General features: G+C 39.5%; 1 protein-coding gene across 5 annotated transcripts in view; it reads left to right on the top strand.

The window, feature by feature from the left end:
• CSGALNACT2 (chondroitin sulfate N-acetylgalactosaminyltransferase 2) overlaps positions 1 to 26,174 on the top strand; it is a 101,893-nt gene that overhangs the window by 63,924 nt on the left and 11,795 nt on the right. The window contains exon 8 of one of the 5 annotated variants that reach the window (XM_049894703.1): positions 13,470 to 14,166. The exons of the other annotated variants lie outside the window; for them this stretch is intronic. Coding sequence (XP_049750660.1) covers positions 13,470 to 13,600 — 131 coding nt within the window. The 3' untranslated portion in view covers positions 13,601 to 14,166. Of the gene's footprint in view, positions 1 to 13,469; positions 14,167 to 26,174 lie in introns of those variants that run through there. 5 annotated transcript variants of the gene reach the window in all.

Below are 26,174 nucleotides of genomic sequence, written 5' to 3'. Positions count from 1 at the left end.
GCCTGCCTGGTTTCTGCCGGGTAGTCCAAGCTTATTCTTATTGATTCTCCTTTGTAGATGACTTTTCGTTTATCTCTAGCTGCTCTTGAAATTCTCTCTTTATCTTTGGTTCTGACAAGTTTGATTATAATATGTCTTGGTGACTTTCTTCTAAAATCTACGTGATGTGGAGTTCAGTGAGCATCTTGGGTAGATACCTTCTCATCTTTCATGATATCATAGAAGTTTTCTGCCAACAAATCTTCAACAATTCTCCCTGTATTTTCTGTTATCCCTCCCTGTTCTGGTACTCCCATCACTCATAGGTTCTTTCTCTTGATGGAGTCTCACATGATTCTTAAGTTTTTTCAATTTTTTAAATTCTTTTATCTGATTTTTCTTCAAATATGTTGGTGCCAAGGGTTTATCTTCAAGTTCACCAATTCTGCTTTCCACTTGCTCAGTTCTGCTGCTTTGACTTTCTTTGAGTTGTCTAATTCTGTAATTTTATTGTTAATCTTAGGAATTTCTGAATGCTGTCTCTGTGGATTCTTGCAGCTTATTAAATTTTTTATTGTGTTCTTGAATAACCTTTTTAATTTCATCAACTACTTGATCTTTGTGTTACTTGGCTTGTTCTGCATATTTCCTGATCTGTTTCCTAATCTCATTCCTGATGTCTTGAAGAGTTTTGTATGGTAGTCTTTTGAATTCTGCATCCAATAATTCCAGGCAGGCACCTTCATCCAGAAGATGCATTGATTCTTTGTTTTGAGAGCTTGTTGAGGCAATCATGTTCTGTTTCTTTATGTGACTTGATATTGACTGTTGTCTCCAAGCCATCTATAAGTTATCGTATTAGTTTATTTTATGTTTGCTTACTATATCGTAGCTTCTTGCTTTGTTTTGTTTTGCTGTGCCTAAATGGGTTGCTTGAGTGAGCTAGCTTGATTATTTTTGCCTTTGAAGCTCAAACGTCCTGTCCCCAGATGGCTAGAACTGTTATCAGGTGTATCAGTCTAGGAGCCCATTCACTTTTCCTAGGTGAATTCAGCTCAGGTGTCCAGGTAGCTGATCATCAAGTGTGTGGTACTGGTTCTGTCCTGCAGTATTAGGGGGCAGGGGGGACTGGTGTAGGTTCCAGTATCTGGTTGCAGCAGGGGGTCACACGGTTAACAAGGCATGGGGCTGAGAATCGTCCCCCAGGTGTCTCTGAGGAAATTGTGTCCCTGCTCCCTAGAGTGTACAGGTGTGTGGGTTCTGCTGACGGACCGTGGGCACCCAGTGTTTTTGGTTGTAAGAACTGGGAGGTACCAGTTATCCTTAGAACCTTGTCGTTGGTGGCTGGGAGACCTGAGTGGAGCCACCAGTCCTTAGGCCCCTGATGTGGGTACGTGAGGACCCTGTTTAATTGGTAAAATGGTTTAAAACATCAAACACCCACCTCTTCACTGCACAGCTGAAACAGTTGTAGTCTGCCTGCAAGGGCCTATTCTCCTGAAATAGGCCCACACAGGTCCATGCGGGGGGGAAAGGTATTCAAAGTCCATGGACCGTTTATGCCTGGACAGGAGGTGCTTCTCTCCTGAGTCCTCCACATTAGTAGAGCTGGCAAATTATCTTTTCCCCCAATTGCAAATTTATTCCTTCTCCAAGGCCAGGAGGATGGCTCCTGGTGCTCAGCAGGGCCTGTCTGAGGCCCAGGGAAATCAATAGCCACTTAAGACGGCTTGGGGCGGGGGGTGCGGTAGAATATAAGCAAGTAGTTAGCTTTTGCCAAAAGCACCATTCTTCTCTGGTTCTGGAGGTGTGAGTAGGCTGTGCAACTGGCTGCTTCCTGAGGGAACTACGGCCAAAGGCTACTACCAACCCCCGCCAGCCGCTCCCAGGAATTGTTCCTGAGGAATCCCAGCGATTCAAGTCCGTCAGCTCCTCTCTTGTGTACTGAATCTTCCACAGTCTGTTTTCTACCTTTTCCTTTGATGTTCTGCACTCTTATGTTGTCATAAACACAATTGTTTCACTTGTTTTTTCGGGTCTTTGTTGTAAGAGGGACTAGCCGGAAGTGTCTGGCTATTCTGCCATCTGGCCCCTCCTCCCCCTTTTTTAATTTTTTTTAAACGCAGACTTAGGAATGGAACTTGTTCGTCATACTGGGGCTGTATGTACATGTTGTTTTATACAGTTGCTTTTAAAGTTATAGTTAAGGAAGAATAAATGCTTTTATACTGTATTTATAATTATATAATTACCTTTACTGGCTTTTTTCTTTAAATGTGGATTTGAATTGCCATCTGGGGATACTTTCTTTCAGCTTTAAAAGGCAGGTCAGCTGGACACAGATTCTTTCAGTTGTTTACCTGGAAATGTTTTCATTTCACCTTCATTTTTGAAAGATGGTTTTGATGGCTATAGTTTCTTGGCTGATAGATTTTTTTTCATTTAGGATTTTCAATATGCCATTTCATTGCCTTCTCTCCTTTATTGTTTCTGATGAGAAGTCAGCTGTTTAATCTTATTTTGCTTCTCTTATTCATAATGAGTCATTTTTCTTTGCTGCTTTTAAAATTTTTTCTTTCAGTAATTTTACTATGATGTGTCTGGATGTGAATCACTACTTTTATCTTTTCTGGAGTTCCTTTAGATTCTTTGATATGTAGATTAGTGTTTTGTTCACATATGGAGATTTTCAGCTGTTATTTCTTTGAATATTTTTCTGCTCCTTTTGTACTATCCTCTTCTGGTATTTTCATAGTGTTTTTTAGTGTGCTTTTTGGTGCCCTACATTTCTCTGAGGCACTATTTGTTTTTCTTCATTCTTTCCCTCTCTTGTTCAGATTTTATAATCTCTACGAACCTGTGTTGCAATTCACTGATGCTTTTAGTTCAGATCTACTGTTGACCCCTGCCATGAATTTTTTATTTCTGTGATGTACTTCTTAACTCCAGAATATCTTGGTTCTTTTTAAAGTAATGTCTTTCTTTTCATTAATGTATTCTGTGTAATGAGACAGTGTCATCATACCTACCTTTACTTCAAGCCTGGTTTCTTTAGCTCTTTGCATATGTTGATAATGTCTGATTTGGAATCTTTGTTAAGTCTGACATCTGGACCTTCTCACAGGCAGTTTTTGTTGCTTGCTTAATTTTAGCATATGGGTCACACTTTTCCTGTTTCTTTGGATGCCTTGTAATTTTCTTTTTTAAACTGGACATTTTAGGCAATGTATTCTGGATACTAACCCCCTCCCAGGCTTCTTTTTGTTGCTTATTTGCTATATGCTCTTAGAACAATTTCCAGACACTTTAAATGGTTGAATTTTAAACACTTTTCATCAATTATGGTTCTTGTCAGTGGGGGGTGAGTCTGAGGAGCACCTCATACTGCCATTCAGAAGTGGAACCTAGAATTTTGTACATTTCTGAATATTGCAAAAGCCAAGTATTGTTATACACAATTATATGGACATTGCATTTTATCATTTTAAATTTTAGAATAGTCAAAAACCTAAATTGCTTAGAAAAACACCAAAAATTAGTTTAATAGAATATATTTATTGTGAGTATATACAACTTGAATTGGGCAGCATCACCTGAACATGTCAGGAATGCACTCTGAAGAGGGGACAGTGAAAGTGGGTTGTTTTTTTATTTATTGACTTGGCTCTTGGGTAGACTATTTTAGTGAAATTTATCTTCTCTCTTGCCCTCTGCAATATGAGGCCCTGATGTCACTCCTAGGACATGTGCACCGTCAGCGTGGTATGACAGTGATTTTGGCTACAGCTTTCTTTGTCTCCTTCTGTTATTTCTCTGTTAAGCTGTTTACCGCTGTTGGCATAATTCCCAGCTGTTAGGTTCCATTAATTTCTGGTTGATTGCTGTATTGTCTTTGATGATAACCTGGAGCATAAACTGCTTCACCATCTAACCCAGTTAAATTGGAGCTCTTTTGGAGTTTTCTAAGCAATTTAGGTTTTTGACTATTTTACAGGCCTCTTTACCCCCAGGTGGGCTCTTCTTAGCTGCCTCTTTTCCTGGTTTTCTCTGATTAACTTGTTGGGATACAGTTTATCTTGTTGCTCTAATGGAGCTACCAATCTCCTCTTAATTTCTTACTACCAAAGTCTCCATTATTATTGAGAGCTCCTTTAGGCTTGAACTTCCTCACACTCTGATTCCAATAAAGTCAGTTCCTTTGGGGATGACTTTGAAGCTCCCGGTTCTTAAGACTTGCCTTTTCCCCTGGGCAAAATCTCTGAGACCATGTTCCAGAGCTAAGGGTAAGGACAGTGCCACGCTTCTCTCAGAGTGATACTCCTATGAGCAGCTTTCTGGGTAGGTACAGTAGCCTCTGGACTTTTTGCCTTTCGTCTCCCATTGTGGAACCTTTGCCTTATGAGCAAGGTGAGGCAAGAGTGATGGAGCCCCAGTATTCTCAGCCTGCCACATCTGGGGTGGAGCCTCCACTCTATGAGGAGGAAGGGGGCCCCCAGCATCTGAACTTCACTATCCTGGTATTTAGTCTCTGTAGTTTGGAGCAGGGTGGGAGGCTTGAGGAATGCTGGTGGCCTTCCCTCAACGTGAGATACTGTATCCGTTGACTAGGAGTTAAGAGGAGGGAGTGTTCATCATGCTGAGCTGCGGTTGGGTGTGGGGTGGGGAGTCAGTGGATCATGCCTGAAGTAACTCTCACTGTTCTTACTGAAATTTAGTAGATTTTCTTACATAGATATTTATTTGCTATATGCTCTTAGGACAATTTTCAGAGACTTATAGGTTGATTTTTAAACAGTTTTCATTAATTATGTTTGTTTCAGTGGTGGGTGAGTCTGAGGCGCACCTCATACAGCCATTCAAAAGTGGAAGCTAGAATTTTGTACGTTTACGAATATTACAAAAGCCAAATTATTTTTATACACAATTATATGGGCATTGCATTTTATCATTTTTAATTTTAGAATAGTCAAAAACCTAAACTGCTTAGAAAAACACCAAAAATTAGTTTAACAGAATATATTTATTGTGAGTATATGTAACTTGAATTGGGCAGCATCACCTGAACATGTCAGGAAGGTGCTCCAAAGAGGGGCAGTGAAAGTAGGTTATATAGGTCATTGTTATGTTAATTTCTCAAGAGGTAGCATCAAAGCCCAGGATAGGTTACAGAAGCAGTCGCCAGGACATGCCATACATTCTAAAACAGGCTCTAGTCAGTCCCTGGCATTCCTACTTCTCAAAGCTGGCTGGACATAATTAAAGAGCCCAGTTCCTAAGGCAAAACGTGCTGTGCTAAGCTCCATGCTAAGCTGTTTTTTGACCTGAAGGTGACTCCAGGGAACCAGGTTCTTCATGGCTCAAAAGTATATCCGTCTTAGTTATCTAGGGCTGCTATAACAGAAATACCAGAAGTAGATGGCATTAATACACAGACATTTGTTCTTTCACAGTCTAGGAGGCTAGAAGTCCAAATTCAGGGTGCCAGCTTCAGGGGAGGTCTTTCTCTGTCGGCTCTGGAGGAAGGTCCTTGTCCTCAATCTTCCCCTGACTGGGAACCTCTAAGGCACAGAGATCCCAGATCCAAAGTACACACTCTGCTCCTGGTGCAGCTTTCTTGGTGGTATGAGGCACCCGTGTCTCTCTGCTCGCTTCTCTATTTTGTATTTCAAAAGAGATTGGCTCAAGACACAGTCCGATTTTGTACATAGAGTCTTGCCTCATTAACATATCTGCCACTAGTTCCGTTTCATCAATGTCAGAGACAGGATTTACAACAAGTAGGAAAATCACATCAGATGACAAAATGGTGGCTAATCACACATACTGGGAATCATGGCCTACTAAATTGATACATGTATTTCTGGGGGACACAATTCAGTCCATAACAGCACCTAAGGCACATGGCCTGGGTAGGTCACCCCAGTTCTGTGAACCCAGTAATCTGGATTCCAGGAGAATCAAAATAATTTTGTCATTCCTGCCATCTGATCATGATTCTGCTATAGAATCTTTGATCACAAATGTTCAGTAATGGTAGCTGGGTACCATTGATTCCTCTAGCCTCTTGGCAAGTGAGACAACTGTTAATGGAGGTAATCAGACATGGAGTCTAGTTCCTCCGCTCCCTGGCTTTCCTTTCTTCTGGTGCTCTAGAGGAGCAGAGACTAATTGTTGCACCTTGGATGACCCCTTGCAAGCTTTTAAGTACCCATGGGCTACATAATGAACTAGGAGATAAAACAATATTAGTCCTGTTTCATTTTTTTGCAAATGGATATCCAGTTATGCCAGCACCATTTGTTAAAAAGACTATCTTTTCCCCAATTAACTGACACTGGGCCTTTGTCAAATATCAGCTGCTCATATGTGGATGGATTTATATCTGGGTTCTCAATTCTGTTCCATTGGTCTATGTGCCTGTTGTTGTACCAGTACCAGGCTGTTTTGACTACTGTGGCTATATAATATGTTCTAAAATCAGTTAGAGTGAGGCCTCCCACTTTCTTCTTCTTTTTCAGTAATGCTTTACTTATCCAGATAGCCCGTCTTTTGTTGAAATATTTTGGTGAGGCGTTTTCAGTGAGTCAGCAAAGTAAAACCTTATCTGCAGATGACAAAACTTGATATGCCTATGATTAACTTACAATAATAATTCTTAAAAGTGGAAGAAATGATGAGAGTTAATTACAAAAGTAATGCAAAGGCAAATAAAGTCAAATTAAAAAAAACTTACAAAAATATCTCAACATGATGAAGGTTTTCAAAGAGCTTCAGATATAACTCATAATAATCATGAGGTGTCAGATTATAGTCAGGATATACCAAGATTATCAAGCCTGTAAACATCTGAATAGTTTAAAAAAAAAAGTCCATGGGTAAATGATATGAATGCCCGTTAAAACCATTGTTAGATTCAAAAGGAACAAAATTGTGACCAAGTTTGCAATTAAAATAACTAAAATTGTGACTGATAATACTACGTTTGTGTTGTCTAACATCAGACAAACATCAATGACGTATTTTTAACCCCAAGAAAATTTGGTGTGTAACTCATAACACATTAAATACACCTTTCCCTTTTAACACTTTTCCCTTTATAAAGCAAAAACAAATCTTTGGTGGCTTTCCACAAAGTTTCAGAGTTGTCAGGAGTTTATTATAGGTCACTAAGAAACAATACTTGTGGCTCAGCATGAACCCAAGAATGAGGCACCGAACCCTTGCTTTAAAGGCAGATTACACAAAAAATAAATCCGTTCTTCAGTAAAGAAAATTTTGTTAGCAAGAAACCCAATTTTTTTTTTGCTTTATATGCTTTTGACACTAAAGCTCTTAAAAATCTTATAAATTAACACATCAGACTTAAGCCATGATAGATGAAAACTTTGACCGTATCAAATAAATTCCCTTTTAATAAATATTTTAAGTTTTCTATTTTTGTCACATATGTCTTATAGTATAACCCTTTAAGTGGCAAAAACGAACACGCTCAGTAGGCCCAAATATATATGCATACATACATATATATATTTTTTTCTTTTTCTGTGGCATAAAAAACAAAAGTATATAAACTTAAATTATAAATGAATATCTATGAACTCAATATCAGTAAATTACCTAAAGATCTTGGAAATTATTTTAAGCCTATATATCACAAGGAGCCCTGTTGGCACAGTGGTTAAGAGCTCGGCTGCAAACCAAAAGGTCAGCAGTTCAAATCCACCAGCCACTCCTTGGAAACCATATGGGGCAGTTTTGCTCTGTCCTGTAGGGTAGCTATGAGTTGAGATGTACTCAACAGCAATGAGTATACCACAGAACATAATTACTGTTGAAATAAAGTTTGTTTAAATAGTCTTATGTTTTCATTCAAACCTTTACCATTTCCTGTGTTATCCTCCTCTAACTTTAGATTTTATTGACTGGTTTTTGGTATAAAAGATGTCTTTATTCCACCTTACCATTTAATTTCAGGTGTGTCTCGTTGTGATTTCTGTCATTTGGCTTCTTAAAATTCCTGTACATTAGAGAGGACTTGTTTACAGTTTTTTTATGATGATCCACCCAATTTCTGATAATTTGTATTAAGACAGGATTTTTCTTATTTTAAACTTCATCAGTGTCTGCATTATTGTTTTCTTTTGTCTTAAAAAGTCTTCACCTGGTTGGTGGGGCTCTTTCTTCAAGAAGATCCCATGGAGTAACATTGGCCTCAGAGGGTGTGTGCCAAGGACGCCTGATCCTGCCCTGGCCTCCTTCTCTCTGGCTAGTTGTCAAAGAAAAGAATGGATCAATCTCAGTTCATTTACATGTGTTTAGGTTGGCTTGGGTATTTAGAAAGACAAGTGATAGCCAAATTATTTTCCATTTACCCATTACTATTCTCTTGGTGGAAACCCTGGTGGTGTAGTGGTTAAATGCTATGGCTGCTAACCAAAGGGTCGGCAGTTCAAATCCGCCAGGCGCTCCTTGGAAACTCTATGGGGGCAGTTCTACTCTGTCCTATAGGGTTGCTATGAGTCAGAATCAACTCGACGGCACTGGGTTTGGTTTTTGATTTATTCTCTTGGCAAGCAGTTTTGCCTTTGTCACAACCTTTTATCTGCCCAGTAACTACCAAAGCTCTTTAGCAAGTCTGCAAATAAATCCATCAGTTCTTGGCTAGCTTTTTTTTTTTTTTTTTTTTACCTTCTCTAGGTTTGGCCTATGCCTCCCACTTCTCATTCTGAAACTAATAAAAATTGCTCCCTTTTCCCTAAGTAAAACACGTCATGTAGTATCTAGCTTAAGTTCCTAGAAAGGGTTTGCTTTAAAGATTGACATAGTACAGAACATAAAAATCTTTGTCAGAACAAATGAACTTTAATTCCTGGAAATATTCGGCCTATTAAGTTTATATAAATGCTTATTTATCACTAAACCGATCAGAATAAAGTTCTAATCTAATATAATACCATTTGGGAGGTAGGAAATTATTACATTGTCGTAACTGTATCTTCTGTGTGCTTTAAAGAATTCTTTAGAAAAGCAATTTAGAATAATTTGTCCTTTTTAAGGCATTGTTATATCAATCAAAATAAACAATCCATCCTTTTTCAGTTCACTTTTCAAATAGACCAATTTATATCAAAGTTTCTCAGAATAGCTATTGAAAACCCAGATTATAAGAGAGGCGCAGAAGCAGTTTTTCTTGGATGAGTAAAGATCTGAGATTTAAAAAACTAGAAAAGAACTACCATACAATCCAGCAGTCCCACTCCTTGGAATATATCCTAGAGAAATAAGAGCCTTTACACGAACAGATATAAGCACACCAATGTTCATTGCAGTACTGCTTACAACAGCAAAAAATTGAAAGCAACCAAGGTGCCCATCCACGGATGAATTGATAAATAAATCATGGTATATTCACACAATGGAATACTACACATCGATAAAGAACAATGATGATCCGTGAAACGTTTCATAACGTGAAGAAATCTGGAAGACATGCTGACTGAAATTAGTCAGTTGCAAAAGGACAAATATTGTATAAGACCACAATTATAAGAACTGGAGAAACAGTTTAAACAGAGAAGAAAATATTCTTTGATGGTTAAAAGAGGGGAGAGGGAGGGATGGAGGGAGAGGAGTATTCACTAATTAGATAGTAGATAAGTTTTATTTTAGGCGAAGGGAAAGACAGTGCACAATACAGGAGTGGTCAACACAACTGGACTAAACCAAAAGCAGTTTTCTGAATAAACTGAATGCTTCAAAGGCCAGCAAAGCGGGGCAGGGGTTTGAGGACCATGGTTTCTGGCGACATCTAAGTCAGTTGGCATAATAAAATCTATTAAGAAAACACTCTGCATCCCACTTTGGTGAGTAGCATCTGGGGTCTTAAATGCTAGCAAGTGGCCATCTGAGTTGCATCAATTGGTCTCAGCCCGCCTGGAGCAAGGAAGAATGAAGAACACCAAAGACACAAGTTAATTATGAGCCTAAGAGAAAGGGCCACATAAACTAGAAACTACAGCAGCCTGAGACCAGAAGAACTAGATGGTGCTCGGCCACAACCGATGTCTGCCCTGACAGGGGACAGGGAACTCAGCAGAGAACCCCTGAGGGAGCAGGAGAGCAGTGGGATGCAAACCCCAAATTCTCCTAAAAAGACCAGACTTAATGGACAGGATAAAAGTGGAAAAAAAAAAAAAAACAGATTTAAGATGGCCTCATGAAAAAAGAGCAACTGCCAGCCATGGCTTCCAACCTGATACAGGATAGAAACTCACACACAACACTCTAGACCAGAGGCAAGCTCAGAACAAAACAAGACAGAAGAACCACATAAACGTACCAGTCCGTGAGGCCAGCTCATAAACCAAGCTTATAAAACAAAGCAAATAGGGGACTTAGTTTCTTAAAATGTCTACAGCAATTCTTTGGTAAGACCAACCAAAACATTATTAACTTGCTAGCGTCCCAAATGGAGGGCTATTAGACCCTCTGACAAAACCTGAGCATCAAACAAAAATTCCCCAAAGAGGAAAGAAAACAACACAAATGGGAACTCATTTTCCCGAAGTAGAAGGAAAAAGAGCAGATGGGAACTCATTTTCCCAAAACGGTCACTGAGATTCCAAATTACTTTATAGTGTTTTTGAGCATGAACCCCAAACCAGCATCTTGGTAGAGGGGAGCTCCAAGCTCACATCACTTAGCTGTCAAGGATCCTGTTCCCTTAGGTTGAAACAGTTTTCCCAGAGTCATTCCTATCAGGGAGTCTGCCATGGGGTTTGGTGAGTGTTTTCTTTTGCAGTGTACCTCCGTTGCGTGAAAGTTTTCTTGTGGCTGATGGGCAGCCTAATGCTCTAGCCCATTTCATGTTCCATCTTATCCTTTCATGAGTGTCTTTCTGTTGGTGGTGAGCACCCTAGAGGCTCTTAAGGTGCTCAAACTCATGCCCACGTATTTTTGTGGCTTAAAAAAATCCTGGGATTCCTTTGTAACAACCATATAAAACTTAGGTTTGTTCTTTCTAAACCTGGTTAATTCTGCTGGCTAGAGACGTAGTCTCTTAGAACTTAGAGTAATTTTTTTTTTTTTTTTTGAAACGGTCTTTTAGAGAGACTATTTTAGAATTAATACATTTGGAAAATTTAGAACACCAATCAAAATAAGCATCCCATTACTGTTATTTGGTTTTGACACCACTATTTTTTATTGTCTAATTTAAACCTTAAATATACTAGTCTCTCCAATTAGAAAGTAGCCACTGATTTGCCAAACTGTCGTTAGGAAGTTCAAACAAAAATCCAAATACAAACAAGACCTAGACTCGTAGTTCTTGGCCATGTAGTGGCATGGAGTTCCACTAGGAAATTCCAGTGCTTTATTTGATTTGGCATACCCCATTTGAGACAGTCCTAAGTGCTACAAAACAATAAGTTCACTGAACTCACAATAAATATTGGATTCAAGCTAAAAACGCAAATGGAGTGGAGCTCAAGAATCCATGAGGGCTTACCAAGGTGGCCTCCAGAGGCTCTGTGGAGACAGTAAGCTGAAAGGGCTCTTGCAGAAGTCACACCTGTGTCCAGCGAGAGTTCCGAGGGACATCAGTCAGCCGCTACGCACCTGACTTCTGATGCCAAAAATTGCCTGAAACCTAAATTGCTTAGGGAAACACCAATAGGTAGTATAACATCTTTATCGTGAGTAGATAAGATTTGAATCAGACAGCATCACCCGAACATATTGGGAAGACACTCCAAAGAGGGGAAAGTGAAAGCAGGTTATATAGTTCATTGTTACATTAATTTTTCAAGAGATAGCATCAAAGCACAGGGCAGGTTACAGAAACAGTCATTAAGGACATGCCACATATTCTAAAACAACCTCTGGTCAGACCTCGGAGTTCCTGTTTCTAGGAGCTGGCTGCTCGTAATTTTCCAAAGAACCTCATGCCTAAGACAAAACGCCGTCTTCTGAGCTGCTAACTCTAAGGTATTGTTTGACCTGAAGGTGATTCTAGGGAACCAGTTTCTTCAAGGTTCAAAAGGACACCTAAAGGTGGATGGCCTGGCTGAGTCACCCCAATTCCTTGAGCCCCAAAATCTGGATTCCAGGAGAATTAAAACAATTTTGCCAGAAATGAAGCTGGAAACTGGTACGCTTACTTTAAACTAATGCTGAAATCATTTCCTTGCAGTGTTTCTTTTTCCTTGGATTACATTTTATTAATATCTATGAAGTGATTAGCATGTCGTATGAAATAAATGTTCAGGGTAGTAATTCATTTTAAAGTCAAAGATAGCAAAAGTTCTTAAAGGGAGATGTAAGAAATCAAATAAAAACTAACATTGGAGACTGGAGCAAGGTGGAGGCATAAGCAGATGAACACTCCCATCCTCTCACAACAGTTATAGAAAAATAAAACAGATAAACAATGTAGAACTAATGGACTCAGAATTCTGGAAACCAGTCAGAGATACGGCATCTAACTGAAAGCTGAACAAAAAACAAGCCAACAAGGTAGGAAAGTTTGTCTGTAGTATAAATCCTTTAAACTCCCAGCTTCCACAGCAGCAGCAACTCCTGGATCAATGGGTTGTGAACTGCAACTTGTGAACCATGCTCCCCTTTGGCCCTGGACTATTGGGAATAGGCTTAGGTTTTGGTGGCGGGTGGTCGTATCACATTCTTCATATCTGTTTAGGGGCAGCCAGAAAAACTGAGGAGAGACAGGATCCTCACAGAAAAGCCACCTCAGTATTCTGGAAGAATTGTTGAGAAAAAAAGAAAATATCTACAGTGCTTCTAGGCACCATGAGTCGGTTGTGAGCAGTTTACCGTAACAGGTACAAACAATAGGCATTCCAAAGGCTGAAATCTGAGAAAGGCCTATGCTAGGAGGGGAAAGTTTAATGTAGAACTTAAAACTCAAAAAACAAAAAGACATATTTAAAAGTTAAGAATCACCTCTCCACCAAATCATATACTACCCACAGAAGAGCTCCTCCAACTATTTGGGTTCTCTGGAAGCAGATTGGATATTTAAATCAACCAGCAAAGTGCTCAGCAAACATGCCCCAATCCTCAGCCCCACCACAGAGGTGAGGATGGTGGCCTGAGTTCTCAGATCAAGCTGGCTGGTGATAGAGTAGGCAGGGAGGAACCTGCAGTTTGTAGAGAAGGTTTGGTCCAGGAGTGCTATGAAACGTTCAGACGAGTGGAGGTTTTGGCGTTTTTGTAGCACTGTGTCATTGCAGGTAGAGTCAGAGGGCCTCAGAGTCCTGTAGTGGGATAAGCGTGATCACTGACTGCAAAGATAATAGAATTGGAACTCACTATAAAAAAGGTAGCTTGGAAAAGGTACTAAACAATTGACTACAGTGTACATCAAGTGCTAACAGCAATCACTGACAAGTAGGAGAATCAGGCATTTTCTATACTCTGCTGTTTGTTTTTCTCCCCGAAGTGCAATAAAATCTTCTTCCATACACTAGGAAAACAAGGATCAGAGTCCTTGATATCTACCCAAATTCTGGAGGAAAGTCCTTTTGACAATACTAAGAGATTACTGAGCAGATGGACTATTGCAGTTATTTACAACCCCTGGGAAAGGAGAAGATGCTGAGTTCCAGAGTTACCATAGTATAATATCGAAATGTTCCAGGTCCAGTAAAAATTACAAGGCATACCAAGAAGCAAGAAAGGGTGGCCCAATCAAAAGAATACGAAGAGATAAAAGTCAGCCCTACGGAAGCGCAAATAATTGGCAAAATAGAAGACTTTCAAACAACAATATTAAATATGTCAAAGAATTTAAAGAACACATGGACAACAAACTAAAGGAAATCAGGAAGCAAAAATGCGAATCTTAATAAGGAGATAGGAAGAAAAAAAAAAAAACTACCAACCAGATACTGGAATGGAAGGATACAATAACTGAAATGAAAAAGACATTGGAGGAATTCAGCAATAGATTTCAGCTGGCAGAACAGATAAGTGAACTAGAATACAAAGTAGTCAAACTTACTGAGGTTCAAGAGAAACAGGAGAAAAGAATAATGACCAAAGCCGAATAAAAATCTGGGACACCATCAAACAAATACGCAGCATGGCTATCCCAGAAGGAAAGGAGTGAAAGAAAGGGAAAGAAAGACTGCGGAAATAATAGTAGAAAACGATCCAGAATTGTTTAAGGAACTGAATCTGCAAATCTAGGAAACCCAACAAACCCCAAGTAGAATATGCCAAAAGATTTCCATTCTGGGGCACATTGTAATCAAACTCCGGGAAACCAAACCTAAGGAGAGAATCCAGAAAGCAGCAAGAAAGAAGCCCAGCATGACAAATAAGAAAATAAGAGACCCTCAGTAAGATTAAGTGCCAGTTTTTCATCAGAGACCAAGAGACAATGGAAATATATATGTGTGTGTGTATTACACATATATATATATAAAGTACTGAAAAATAAAGAACTGTCAACCAAGAATTTTTAATCCAGCAAAACTATTCCTCAAAAATGAAGGTGGGGGAAAAAAGGGATGAATTAAAGACAGTCCCAGATAAGCAAAAGTTGTAGGAATTTGTTATTACCGGGCGTGCTTTGCAAGAACTTCTATAGTATGTCCTTCAGACGGAAAGGAAAGAACACCAGACAACTATCTGATCTAGTTTAAGGGAAGAACATTAAAAAATAAGAGAGAGATTTCCAATAAAGGTAATGGCACGGGCAAACAAAATGGCTTGTTTCAGGGTATTTTCAGTGGGTAAATTTAGTTAGGTGCTGCAAGCCTCGTATCATCAACTGTATAAGAAATAAGTACAAAGTTATCCTAGCAGACACAGAATGTATCGTGGTGTAAAAAGTGATACAATAGGACTATGGCTTAAGGGGACTTCTATGTCAACTGGCAAAATAATTCTATTATGAAAACATTCTGCATCCCACTTTGAAATGTGGCATCTGGGGTCTTAAATGCTAACAAGCGGCCATCTAAGATGCATCAATTGGTCTCAACCCACCTGGATCAAAGGAGAATGAAGAACACCGAGGTCACATGATAACTAAGAGCCCAAGAGACAGAAAGGGCCACATGAACTAGAGACTTACATCATCCTGAGACCAGAAGAACTAGATGGTGCCTGGCTACAATCGATGACTGCCCTGGCAGGGAGCACATCAGAGAACCCCTGAGGGAGCAGGAGATCAGTGGGATGCAGACCCCAAATTCTCACAAAAAGACCATACTTAATGGTCTGACTGAGACTAGAGGAATCCCGGGGGTCATGGTCCCCAAACCTTCTGTTGGCCCAGGACAGGAACCATTCCCGAAGACAACTTATCAGACATGAAAGGGACTGGACAGTGGGTAGGAGAGAGATGCTGATGAAGAGTGAGCTAATGATATCAGGTGGACACTTGAGACTGTGTTGGCATCTCCTGTCTGGAGGGAGGATGGGAGGATAGAGAGAGTTGGAAGCTGCCAAAATTGTCACGAAAGGAGAGACTGGAAGGGCTGACTCATTAGGGGGAGAGCAAGTGGGAGAATGGAGTAAGGTGTGTATAAACTTATATGTGACAGTCTGACTTGATTTGTAAACGTTCACTTGAAGCTCAATAAAATTTAATTAAAAGATGATACAATAATAGAGATGGAGAGGGAGGAGAGAATTAGGATTAGAATTTAAGAATATTAATATTTTATAAATGTTACTTGCTGTTTGCATGTTACTTGCTATTTATTAATCGTTGGTATGTAGGTAAAATGGATCATTGTAAATGCAGGGTCTCAAATGTAATTTTCATGGTAACCATTAAGAAAATACTTGGAAAATACACCCAGAAGGTAAGAAGGAAGAAACCAAATAAACATAACACAAGATAGCAGCTTAACACAAAGAATGACAAAATTGTAAAAAATGATAGGAGAAATAAACTATACAAACTAAAAACCCTGTTGCTGTTGAGTTAATTCTAACTCATAGTGACACTATAGAACCCAGCAGAACTGCCCCACAGGGTTTCCAAGGCTGTAATCTTTATGGAAGCAGACTACATCTTTCTCCTGCAGAGTGGCTGGTGGATTCAAATCACTGGCCTTTTGGTTAGCAGCCAAGCACTTAACCACTTGTGCCACCAGAGCTCCTACAAATAAAGTATAAGATACCCAGAACACAAGTAACAAAATGACAGAAGTCATTCTTCCTTATCAATAATTAATGTAAATGGATAAGTGACAGATGGGTAAGAAAACATGACCCATCCATATGCTATCTACAGAAGACACTTTTTAGGCCCAAGGACATCAACAGACTGAAATTGGAAGGGTGGAAAAGAATATTCCATGCAAATCATAGCCAAAAGAGAGCCAGGGGTAACCAAAATAGACTTTAAGTCAAAATCTACTATAAGACATGAAGAGGGACATTATATATTAATAAAAGGTACAACATGGCAAAAAAATATTACAATCATAAATATATGTGTATCCAATATCAATACACCAAAATACATAAAGCAAATACAGAACTGAAAGGAGCTATAGACAATACTAACAGACTTTACTACACTATTGTCAATACTGACAACTTCGAGAAGGATGATCAAAGGAGATAGAGGACTTGAACAATACAATAAGCAAAGTAGATCTGGTAGACATATATAGACCTCTCCACTGAGCATCAGAACAATACACATTTTTGTCCAGTACACATGAGACATTCTCCAGGATAGGCCATATGTTAGGTCATGAAACAAACCTAGACAAATTTTAAGATTAAAGTGATGCAAAGTATCTTCTCTGACTACAAAGGAATAATATTAGAAATTAATAATACAAGGAAAAATAGCACATTAAATGTGAAACTAACACACGTATTAAACAACTGATGGGTCAAAGAAGAAATCAAGAGTGAAATAAAAAATATATACTTGCAGTTAAACAAAAATGAAAACACAGCATACCAAAACCAATGGGATACAGTGAAGGCAGTCATCAGAGGGAAATTGATAGCACTAAAAGATCTCAAATCAACAGTTTAACTCTATAACTTGAGGAACTAGAAAAAGTAGGGCAGGCTAAGTAAGCCCAGACTTACCAAAAGAAAGGAAATAATAAAGATCAGAAATAAATGAAATAGAGACTAGAAGAACAATAAAAGCAATCAACAAAACCAAAAGTTGGGTCTTTGAAAAGATCAAAAAAAAATGACAAATCTTTAGCTAGACCAAAAAAGAACAAGAGGAAGCAATCAAAATAAGAAATGAAATTGGAGCATTACGACTGATCCAACAGAAATAAAAAGGATCAGTACAGAATTTTATGAAAAGTTGTACTCCAACAAATTTGAAAACTTAGAGAAGATGGACGAATTTCTAGAAAAACATAACCTACCTAAACCAACACAAAAAGACAGAAAATCTGAACAGACCCATAACGAGAAGAGATTGATCAGTAATGGAAAACCTCCCAACAACAATAAGAAGAAAGGCCCTGGACCAGATAGCTTCACTGGGGAAGAATTTACACCAATCCTGCTTAAACTCTCCCGAAATATAGAAGAGGAAGGAATACTCCCTAACTTATTCTGTAAAGCCAGTGTTACCTTGATACCAAAGCCAGACAAAGACATTACAGCAAAGAAAACTATAGAATACAAATGCAAAAATTCTCAACAAAATACTAGCAAACAGAATCCACCAGTATTAAAAGAATTATACCATGACCAACTTTGATTTATTCCAGAAAAGTAAAGGTGATTCAACATTGAAAATCTTATCAGCGTAACACACCACATTAATAGATTAAAAGAGAACCACATAATCATCTCAGTAGATACAGAAAAGACATTTGATAAAATCCAACACCCTCTCACGATTGAAAACTCTCAGCAAGAGGAATAGAAGGGAAGGTCCTCAGCATGATAAATAATCAGGAAACCCTCGTGGTGTGGTGGTTAAGAGCTACGGCTGCTAAACAAAAGGTTGGCAGTGTGAATCCACTGGGAACTCCTTGGAAACTGTGGGGCAGTTCTACTCTCGTATAGGGTCACTATGAGTCAGAATCGGCTCGACCACGGTGGGTTTGGTTTTTATGAATAATCAACAGCCAACATTATAGTCAGTGGAGAAAGACTGGGACGGGAAGGGGGAGGGAGAGAGAGAATCAGTCTCTGTGAAGTAGTGGGTTTATGTTTATGGTGGTGGGGAAATTGGCATCAAAAGTAATGTTTGCACAACTTGATGAGTACAACTGATAGCACTAAGTTGTATACTAGAAAGAGGATAGAGTGGTAGATGTTGTGGTGTACTTTTACCACCACAATAGCAACCAAAAAAAAAAAGAAAGGATGTTGCTGATGCTACTGAAGTGCAACCAAACACCTCATGAGTTAGTTCTCTTGGTTTGAAGGCTTGGGGTCATGAAATTGTGGGACTGTAAAACCAATTGGCCTAACAGTTTTTAGAGTTTCTGTTTTACTCCTTAGGGTTCAGTGAGTATTGTGTGGGGTCTTTTTTTGCAAGTGGCTATCCAAGATAAAATGATTGCTCTCTGTTCACCTGGAGCAGCCGAGGAAGGAGGAGACCCAGGAATTGGAGAAGGAACTAGAACTCTTCCTTAGCCACGAGACCAAAAGAACTGGGCAGTGCCTGGCTACCATTACTGAATGTTTTCTTCAAGGTCTCAGTAGGTGTATCCTAATCAAATTGTAGAAGAGAATTTCAAATTTCTTACAGAATCCAGACTTACTGGACCCATTGAGTTTTGAGGGACCCCTGAATATGTTGCCCTGAGAATTATTGAACCTTGAATCAAAACTATTCCCTGAAGTCATCTTCAGACTAACTAGATTTTTCTGAGTTAGTAAAGAATGTTTGTCTTGAGCATTGTACTCTTTTGAAGATTTATCGATATCAGATCAAACACCAGTAACTCTTAAAGCATAGGTGAGTATTTTATGGGGCAGTGAGTCTAAGTCAGTGGTAATGGAAATAGAGAGAGTGAGACTGGTGACACAACTTGAAGAATGTAACCATTGCAGTTGAACTGTACAAATAGAAATAGTTCAATGTGGGTATAATTTGCTGTGAATATTTTCACCAAAAATAAAATTTAAGAAAGAGGGTAAAGAGGCGGAGCCAAGATGGCGGAATAGACAGACGCTTCCGGCGAGCCCTCTTTACAACAAAGACCTGAAAAGACAAGTGAAATGATATATTTATGAGAAGCTAGGAGCCCTGACCTTCAAAGGCAAGCTTAGAAAATGAACAGAGGGGCAGGGAGAGGAAGAGATGGTTCAGAAGTGGAGAGGAGTTACCAGACCTAAATCGTGGGGACCCCTCAGGCACAATTCCCAGATCGGCAGTGGCTGGCTGGTACTAGAGTTCGGCTGCAGTTTCCTCAGGGAGAGCCATCCAGTCACACAGCCTAAGCACACCTGTGGAACCAGAGAAGTATGGTGCTCTCGGCGAAAGCTAAGTACTTGCGTATATTTTACCACTCCCTTCACCCCACCCCCAAGCCAGCTTCAGTGGCTGAATTCCTGATGGGCCCTGTTGAGCGCATAGAGCCATCCTCCTGGCCTTGGAGAAAGAAGAAATTTGTAATTGGGGGAGAAGATAATTTGCCAGCTCCATTAACCGGGAGAGCTCAGGACAGAAGCAGCTCCTGTCCAGGCAAAAACACTCTGTGAACTTTGAGTACCTGTCCCCTCTGCACGGACATGTGTGGGCCTATTTCAGGAGACTAGGCCCTTGTAGGCAGACTCCCAACTGTTTCAGCTCTCTGGTGGAGAGTTGGGTGTTTGATGTTTGACATTGCTTTCCCTACTAACCAGGGTCCTCACCTACCCACATCGGGGGCCTAAGGACTGGTAGCTCCACTCAGGTTAACCAGCCACCCGCAACAGGGGTCCAAGGATAACTGGTACCTCCCAGTCCTTACAGCCAAAAATATTGAGTGCCCATGGTCTATCTGCAGAACCCACCCACTTGTATGCACTAGGGATCAGAGAAACGCTTTCCTCAGAGACACTTGGGGGAGGATTCTAGCCCCCTGCCTTGTTCAGAGTGCGACCCCCTGCTGCAACCGGATACCGGTACCTATATGAATCACCCCTGCCCCTCTAAGGCTGTAGGACAGAGCCTGTACCACATACTTGATGATCAGCTACCTGGACACCTGAGCTGAATTCATACAAGAAAAGTGAACGGACTCCTAGACTGATACAACTGATAACAGCTATAGCCATTGGGCGACAGGACGTCAGAGTTCCAAAGGTGAAAATAATCAAGATAGCTCACTAAAGCAACCCATTTGGGCATATCAAAACAAAAGAAAGCAAGAAGCTAGGATACAGTAAGCAAACATAAAATAAACTAATACAGTAACTTATAGATGGCTCAGAGACAACAGTCAGTATCAAGTCACATAAAGAAAAGGATGATGATCGCTTCAACAAGCTCTCAAAACAAAAAATCCAGGGAGCTTCTAGATGAAAGTGCATTCCTGGAATTACCAGATGCAGAATACAAAAGTTTAATATATAGAATGCTTCAAGACATCGGGAAGCAAACGAGGCAATGTGAAGAACGAGCCAGTGAACACACACATAAAGCAATTGAAGAAATTAAAAAGATTATTCAGGAACACAATGAAAAATTTAATAAGCTGGAAAAATCCATAGATAGCAATCAGAAATTCAGAAGATGAACAATAAAATTACAGAAGTAGACAACTCAATAGTAAGAGGAGCAAAATTGAGCAAGTGGAAGCCAGAATTTCTGAACTTGAAGGTAAACCACTTGGCACTAATATATTTGAAGAAAATTCAGATAAAAGAATTAAAAAAATGAAGAAACCTTAAGAATCGTGGGACTCCATCAAGAGAAATAACCTACGAGTGATTGGAGTACCAGAACAGGGAGGGATAACAGAAAATACAGGGAGAGTTGTTGAAGATTTGTTGGCGGAAAACTCCCCTGATATCGTGAAAGATGAGAAGATATCTATCCTAGATGCTCATCAAACTCCACATATGGTAGATTATAAAAGAAAGTCACCAAGACATATTGTAATCAAACTTGTCAAAACCAAAGATAAAGGGAGAATTTTAAGAGCAGCTAGGGATGAACGAAAAGTCACCTACAAAGGAGAGCCAATAAGAATAATCTCAGACTACTTGGCAGAAACCATGCAGGCCAGAAGGCAATGGGATGACTTATTTAAAAAATTAAAGGAAAAAATTGCCTGCCAGGATTCGCATATACAGCAAAACTGTATATGTGAAGGTGAAATTAGGACATTTCCAGATAAGCAGAAGTTTAGGGAATTCATAAAAACCAAACCAAAACTGCAAGAAATACTAAAGGGAGTTCTTTGGTTAGAAAATCCATATCATCAGCTATCAACCCAAGGCTAGAACACTGGGCTGAGCAATCAAAAGCGAACCTACACACACAAATAAAAAAAAAAAACAAAGCAAGATAAAAAAAAGAGCTCAAAACAGGATAGCAGTGATGTTATTATGTAAAAGAGGACAACATTAAAACAATAAAGAGGGACTAAGAAATGTAGTCATAGATCTTCCATATGGAGAAGAAGATAAGGTGATACAAAGGAGTAAAAGTTAGGTTTAAATTTAGAAAAATACAGGTAAATAATACGGTGACCACAAAGGAGACAAACTATCCTACACATCAAAATAAAATACAAGAAAAAAATAGAGACTCAGCAGAAACAAAATCAACAACAACGAATAGGAGGAAAGGACAATATATAAAGGTAATCTACTCAGCACATAAAATTAAATGGGAAAACCAAACTGTCAACACATAAAAAAAGACATCAAAATGTTGGACTAAATGCACCTATAAAGAGATGGAGAGTGGCAGAATGGATTAAAAAACAAGATCCGTCTATGTGCTGCCTACAAGAGACACACCTTAGAGAGAGACAAACAAACTAAAGCTCAAAGGATGGAAAAAATTAATCAAGCAATCAAAAAAGAGGAGTGGCAATATTAATTTCTGACAAAATAGACTTTAAAGTTAACTCCATCATAAAGAATAAGGCAGGACAGCACATAATGATTAAAGGGACAGTATACCAAGAAGCTATAACCATGTTAAACATGCACCCAACGACAGCTTCAAATCCATAAAACAAACCATCAGCATTGAAAAGTGAGATAGACAGCTCCACAATAATAGTAGGAGACTTCAACACACCACTTTTGGTGAAGGACAGGACATCCAGAATGAAGCTCAATAAAGACATGGAAGATCTGAATGCCACAGTAAACCAACTTCACCCCATAGACATATACAGAATACTCCACAGAACAGCAACCAAGTATACTTCCTTTTTTAGTGCACATGGAACATTCCCTAGAGTAGACCACATATTAGGTCATAAAGCAAGCCTTAGCAGAATCCAAAACATTGAAATATTACAAAGCATCTTCTCTGACTATAAGGCCATAAAATTAGAACTCAATAACAGAAAAAGCAGGGACAAGAAATCAAACACTTGGAAAGTGAGCAATACCCTGCTCAAAACAGACTGGATTATAGAAGACATTAAGGATGGAATAAAGAAATTCATAGAATCCAATGAGAGTGAAAACACTTCCTATCAGAACCTTTGGGACACAGCAAAAACAGTGATCAAAGGTCTATTTATACTAATAAATGCACACATCCAAAAAGAAGAAAGGGCCAAAATCAGAGAATTATCCCTACAACTTGAACACATAGAAAGGGAGCAATGAAAGAAACCCTCGGGCACCAGAGAAAACCCATAATAAAAATTAGAGCAGAACTAAATAAAATAGAAAACAAAAACAATTGAAAGAATAAACAAAACCAAAAGCTGGTTCTTTGAAAAAAGTAGCAAAACTGATAAACCATTGGCCAAACTGACAAAAGAAAAACAGGAGAGGCAGCAAATAACCTGAATAAGAAATGAAATGGGTGATATTACAACAGACCCAACTGAAATTAAAAGAATCATATTGGATTACTATCAAAAATTGTACTCTAACAAATTTGAAAACCTAGAAGAAATGGTGGAATTCCTAGAAACACATTACCTGCCTAAACTAATACAGAGGTTTGTTGTTGTTAGGTGCCGTCTAGTCGGTTCCGACTCACAGCGACCCTGTGCACAACAGAACAAAACACTGCCCAGTCCTGCGCCATCCTTACAATCGTTATGCTTGAGCTCATTGTTGCAGCCACTGTGTCAACCCATCTCGTTGAGGGTTTTCCTCTTTTCTGCTGACCCTGTACTCTGCCAAGCATGTTGTCATTCTCCAGGGACTGATCCCTCCTGACGACATGTCCAAAGTATGTAAGACGCAGTCTCACCATCCTTGCTTCTAAGGAGCATTGTGGCCGGACTTCTTCCAAGACAGATTTGTTCGTTCTTTTGCCAGTCCATGGTATATTCAATATTCTTCGCCAACACCACAATTCAAAGGCATCAATTCTTTTTCAGTCTCCCTTATTCATTGTCCAGCTTTCACATGCATATGATGTGATTGAAAATACCATAGCTTGGGTCAGGCACACCTTAGTCTTCAAGGTGACGTCTTTGCTTTTCAACACTTTGAAGAGGTCCTTTGCAGCCAACTTGCCCAATGCAATGCGTCTTTTGAGTTCTTGACTGCTGCTTCCATGGCTGTTGATTATGGATCCAAGTAAAAAGAAATCCTTGACAACTTCAATCTTTTCTCCGTTTATCATGATGTTGCTCATTGCTGCAGTGGTGAGGATTTTTGTTTTCGTTATGTTGAGGTGTAACCCATACTGAAGGCTGTGGTCTTTGATCTTCATTAGTAAGTGCTTCAAGTCCTCTTCACTTTGAGCAAGCAAGGTTGTGTCATCTGCGTAATGCAAGTTGTTAATGAGTCTTCCTCCAATCCTGATGCCCTGTTCTTCATATAGACCAGCTTCTCGTATTATTTGTTCAGCATACAGATTAAATACCCAGTGCCATCGAGTCGATTCCAATAGGTATGGTGAAAGAACACAACCCTGGCGCACACCTTTCCTGACTTTAAACCAATCAGTATCCCCTTGTTCTGTCTGAACAACTGCCTCTTGATCTGTGTAAAGGTTCCTCATGAGCACAATTAAGTGTTCTGGAATTCCCACGTGTCTGTCAGTTTGTCGTACTGTGGGGGCTTGTGTGTTGCTGTGATGCTGGAAGCTATGCCACTGGTATTCAGATACCAGCAGGGTCACCCATGGAGGACAGGTTTCAGCTGAGCTTCCAGACTAAGACAGACTAGGAAGAAGGACCTGGCAGTCTACTTCTGAAAAGCATTAGCCGGTGAAAACCTTATGAATAGCAGCAGAACATTTTCTGATACAGTGCTGGAAGATGAGCCCCCCAAGTTGGAAGGCACTCAAAAGATGACTGGGGAAGAGCTGCCTCCTCAAAGTAGTGTCGACTTTAATGACGTGCATGGAGTAAAGCTTTTGGGACTTTGTTTGCTGATGTGGCATGACTCAAAACGGGAAGAAACAGCTGCAAACATCCATTAATAATCGGAACATGGAATGTATGAAGTATGAATCTAGGGAAATTGGAAATCGTCAAAAATGAAATGGAACGCATAAACATCGATATCCTAGGCATTAGTGAGCTGAAATGGACTGGTATTGGCCATTTTGAGTCAGACAATCATATAGTCTACTATGCTGGGAATGACAACTCGAAGAGGAATGGTGTTGCATTCATCGTCAAAAAGAGCATTTCAAGATGTATCCTGAAGTACAATGCTGTCAGTGGTAGGATAATATCCATATGCCTACAAGGAAGACCAGTTAATATGACTGTTATTCAAATTTAGGCACCAACCACTAGGGCCAAAGATGAAGAAATAGATTTTTATCAGCTGCCGAAGTCTGAAATTGATCGAACACGCAATCAAGATGCATTGATAATTGCTGGTGATTGAAATGTGAAAGTTGGAAACTAAGAAGGATCAAAAAAACAAAAAACAAAAAAATTTTTTTGTGTGTGGAAAATACGGCCTTGGTGTTAGAAACAATGCTAGAGATTGAATGCTCGAATTTTGCAAGACCAATGACTTCTTCATTGTGAATACCTTCTTTCACCAACATAAACAGCGACTATACACATGTACCTCACCAAATGGGACACACAGAAATCAAATTGACTACATCTATGGAAAGAGACGATGGAAAAGCTCAATATCATCAGTCAGAACAAGGCCAGGGGCCGACTGTGGAACAGACCATCAATTGCTCATATGCAAGTTCAAGCTGAAACTGAAGAAAATCAGAGCAAGTCCACGAGAGCCAAAATATGACCTTGAGTATATCCCACCTGAATTTAGAGACCATCTCAAGAATAGATTTCACACATTGAACACTAGTGACCAAAGACCAGATGAGTTGTGGGATGACATCAAGGACATCATCCATGAAGAAAGCAAGAGGTCACTGAAAAGAAAGAAAGAAAAGACCAAGATGGATGTCAGAGGAGACTCTGAAACTTGCTCTTGAGAGTCGAGCAGCTAAAGCAAAATGAAGAACTGATGAAGCAGAAGAACTGAAGATTTCAAAGGGCCTCTCGAGAAGATGTAAAGTATCATAATGACATATGCAAAGAGCTGGAGATGGAAAACCAAAAGGGAAGAACATGCTCGGCGTTTCTCAAGTTGAAAAAAGTGAAGAAAAAATTCCAACCTCGAGTTGTGATAGTGAAGGATTCCGTGGGGAAAACATTAAACGATGCAGGAAGCATCAAAAGAAGATGGAAGGAATACACAGAGTCATTATACCAAAAAGAATTAGTCAATATTGAACCATTTCAAGAGGTGGCATATGATCAGGAACCGATGGTACTGAAGGAAGAAGTCCAAGCTGCTCTGAAGGCACTTGAGAAAAACAAGGCTCCAGGAATTGATGGAATATCAATTGAGATGTTTCAACAAACAGATGCAGCACTGGAGGTGCTCACTCGTCTATGCCAAGAAATGTGGAAGACAGCTTCCTGGCCAACTGACTGGAAGAGACCCATATTTATGCCTATTCCCAAGAAAGGCGATCCAACCGAATGTGGAAATTACAGAACAATATCATTAATATCACACACAAGCAAAATTTTGCTGAAGATCATTCAAAAACGGCTGCAGCAGTATATTGACAAGGAACTGCCAGAAATTCA

This window comes from Elephas maximus, chromosome 8 (genome assembly GCF_024166365.1).
Source record: "Elephas maximus indicus isolate mEleMax1 chromosome 8, mEleMax1 primary haplotype, whole genome shotgun sequence".
Classification (NCBI taxonomy): Eukaryota; Metazoa; Chordata; class Mammalia; order Proboscidea; family Elephantidae; genus Elephas; species Elephas maximus.
The sequence above is the reverse complement of the archived record's forward strand: the minus strand, read 5'-3'. Positions and strand labels throughout refer to the sequence as shown.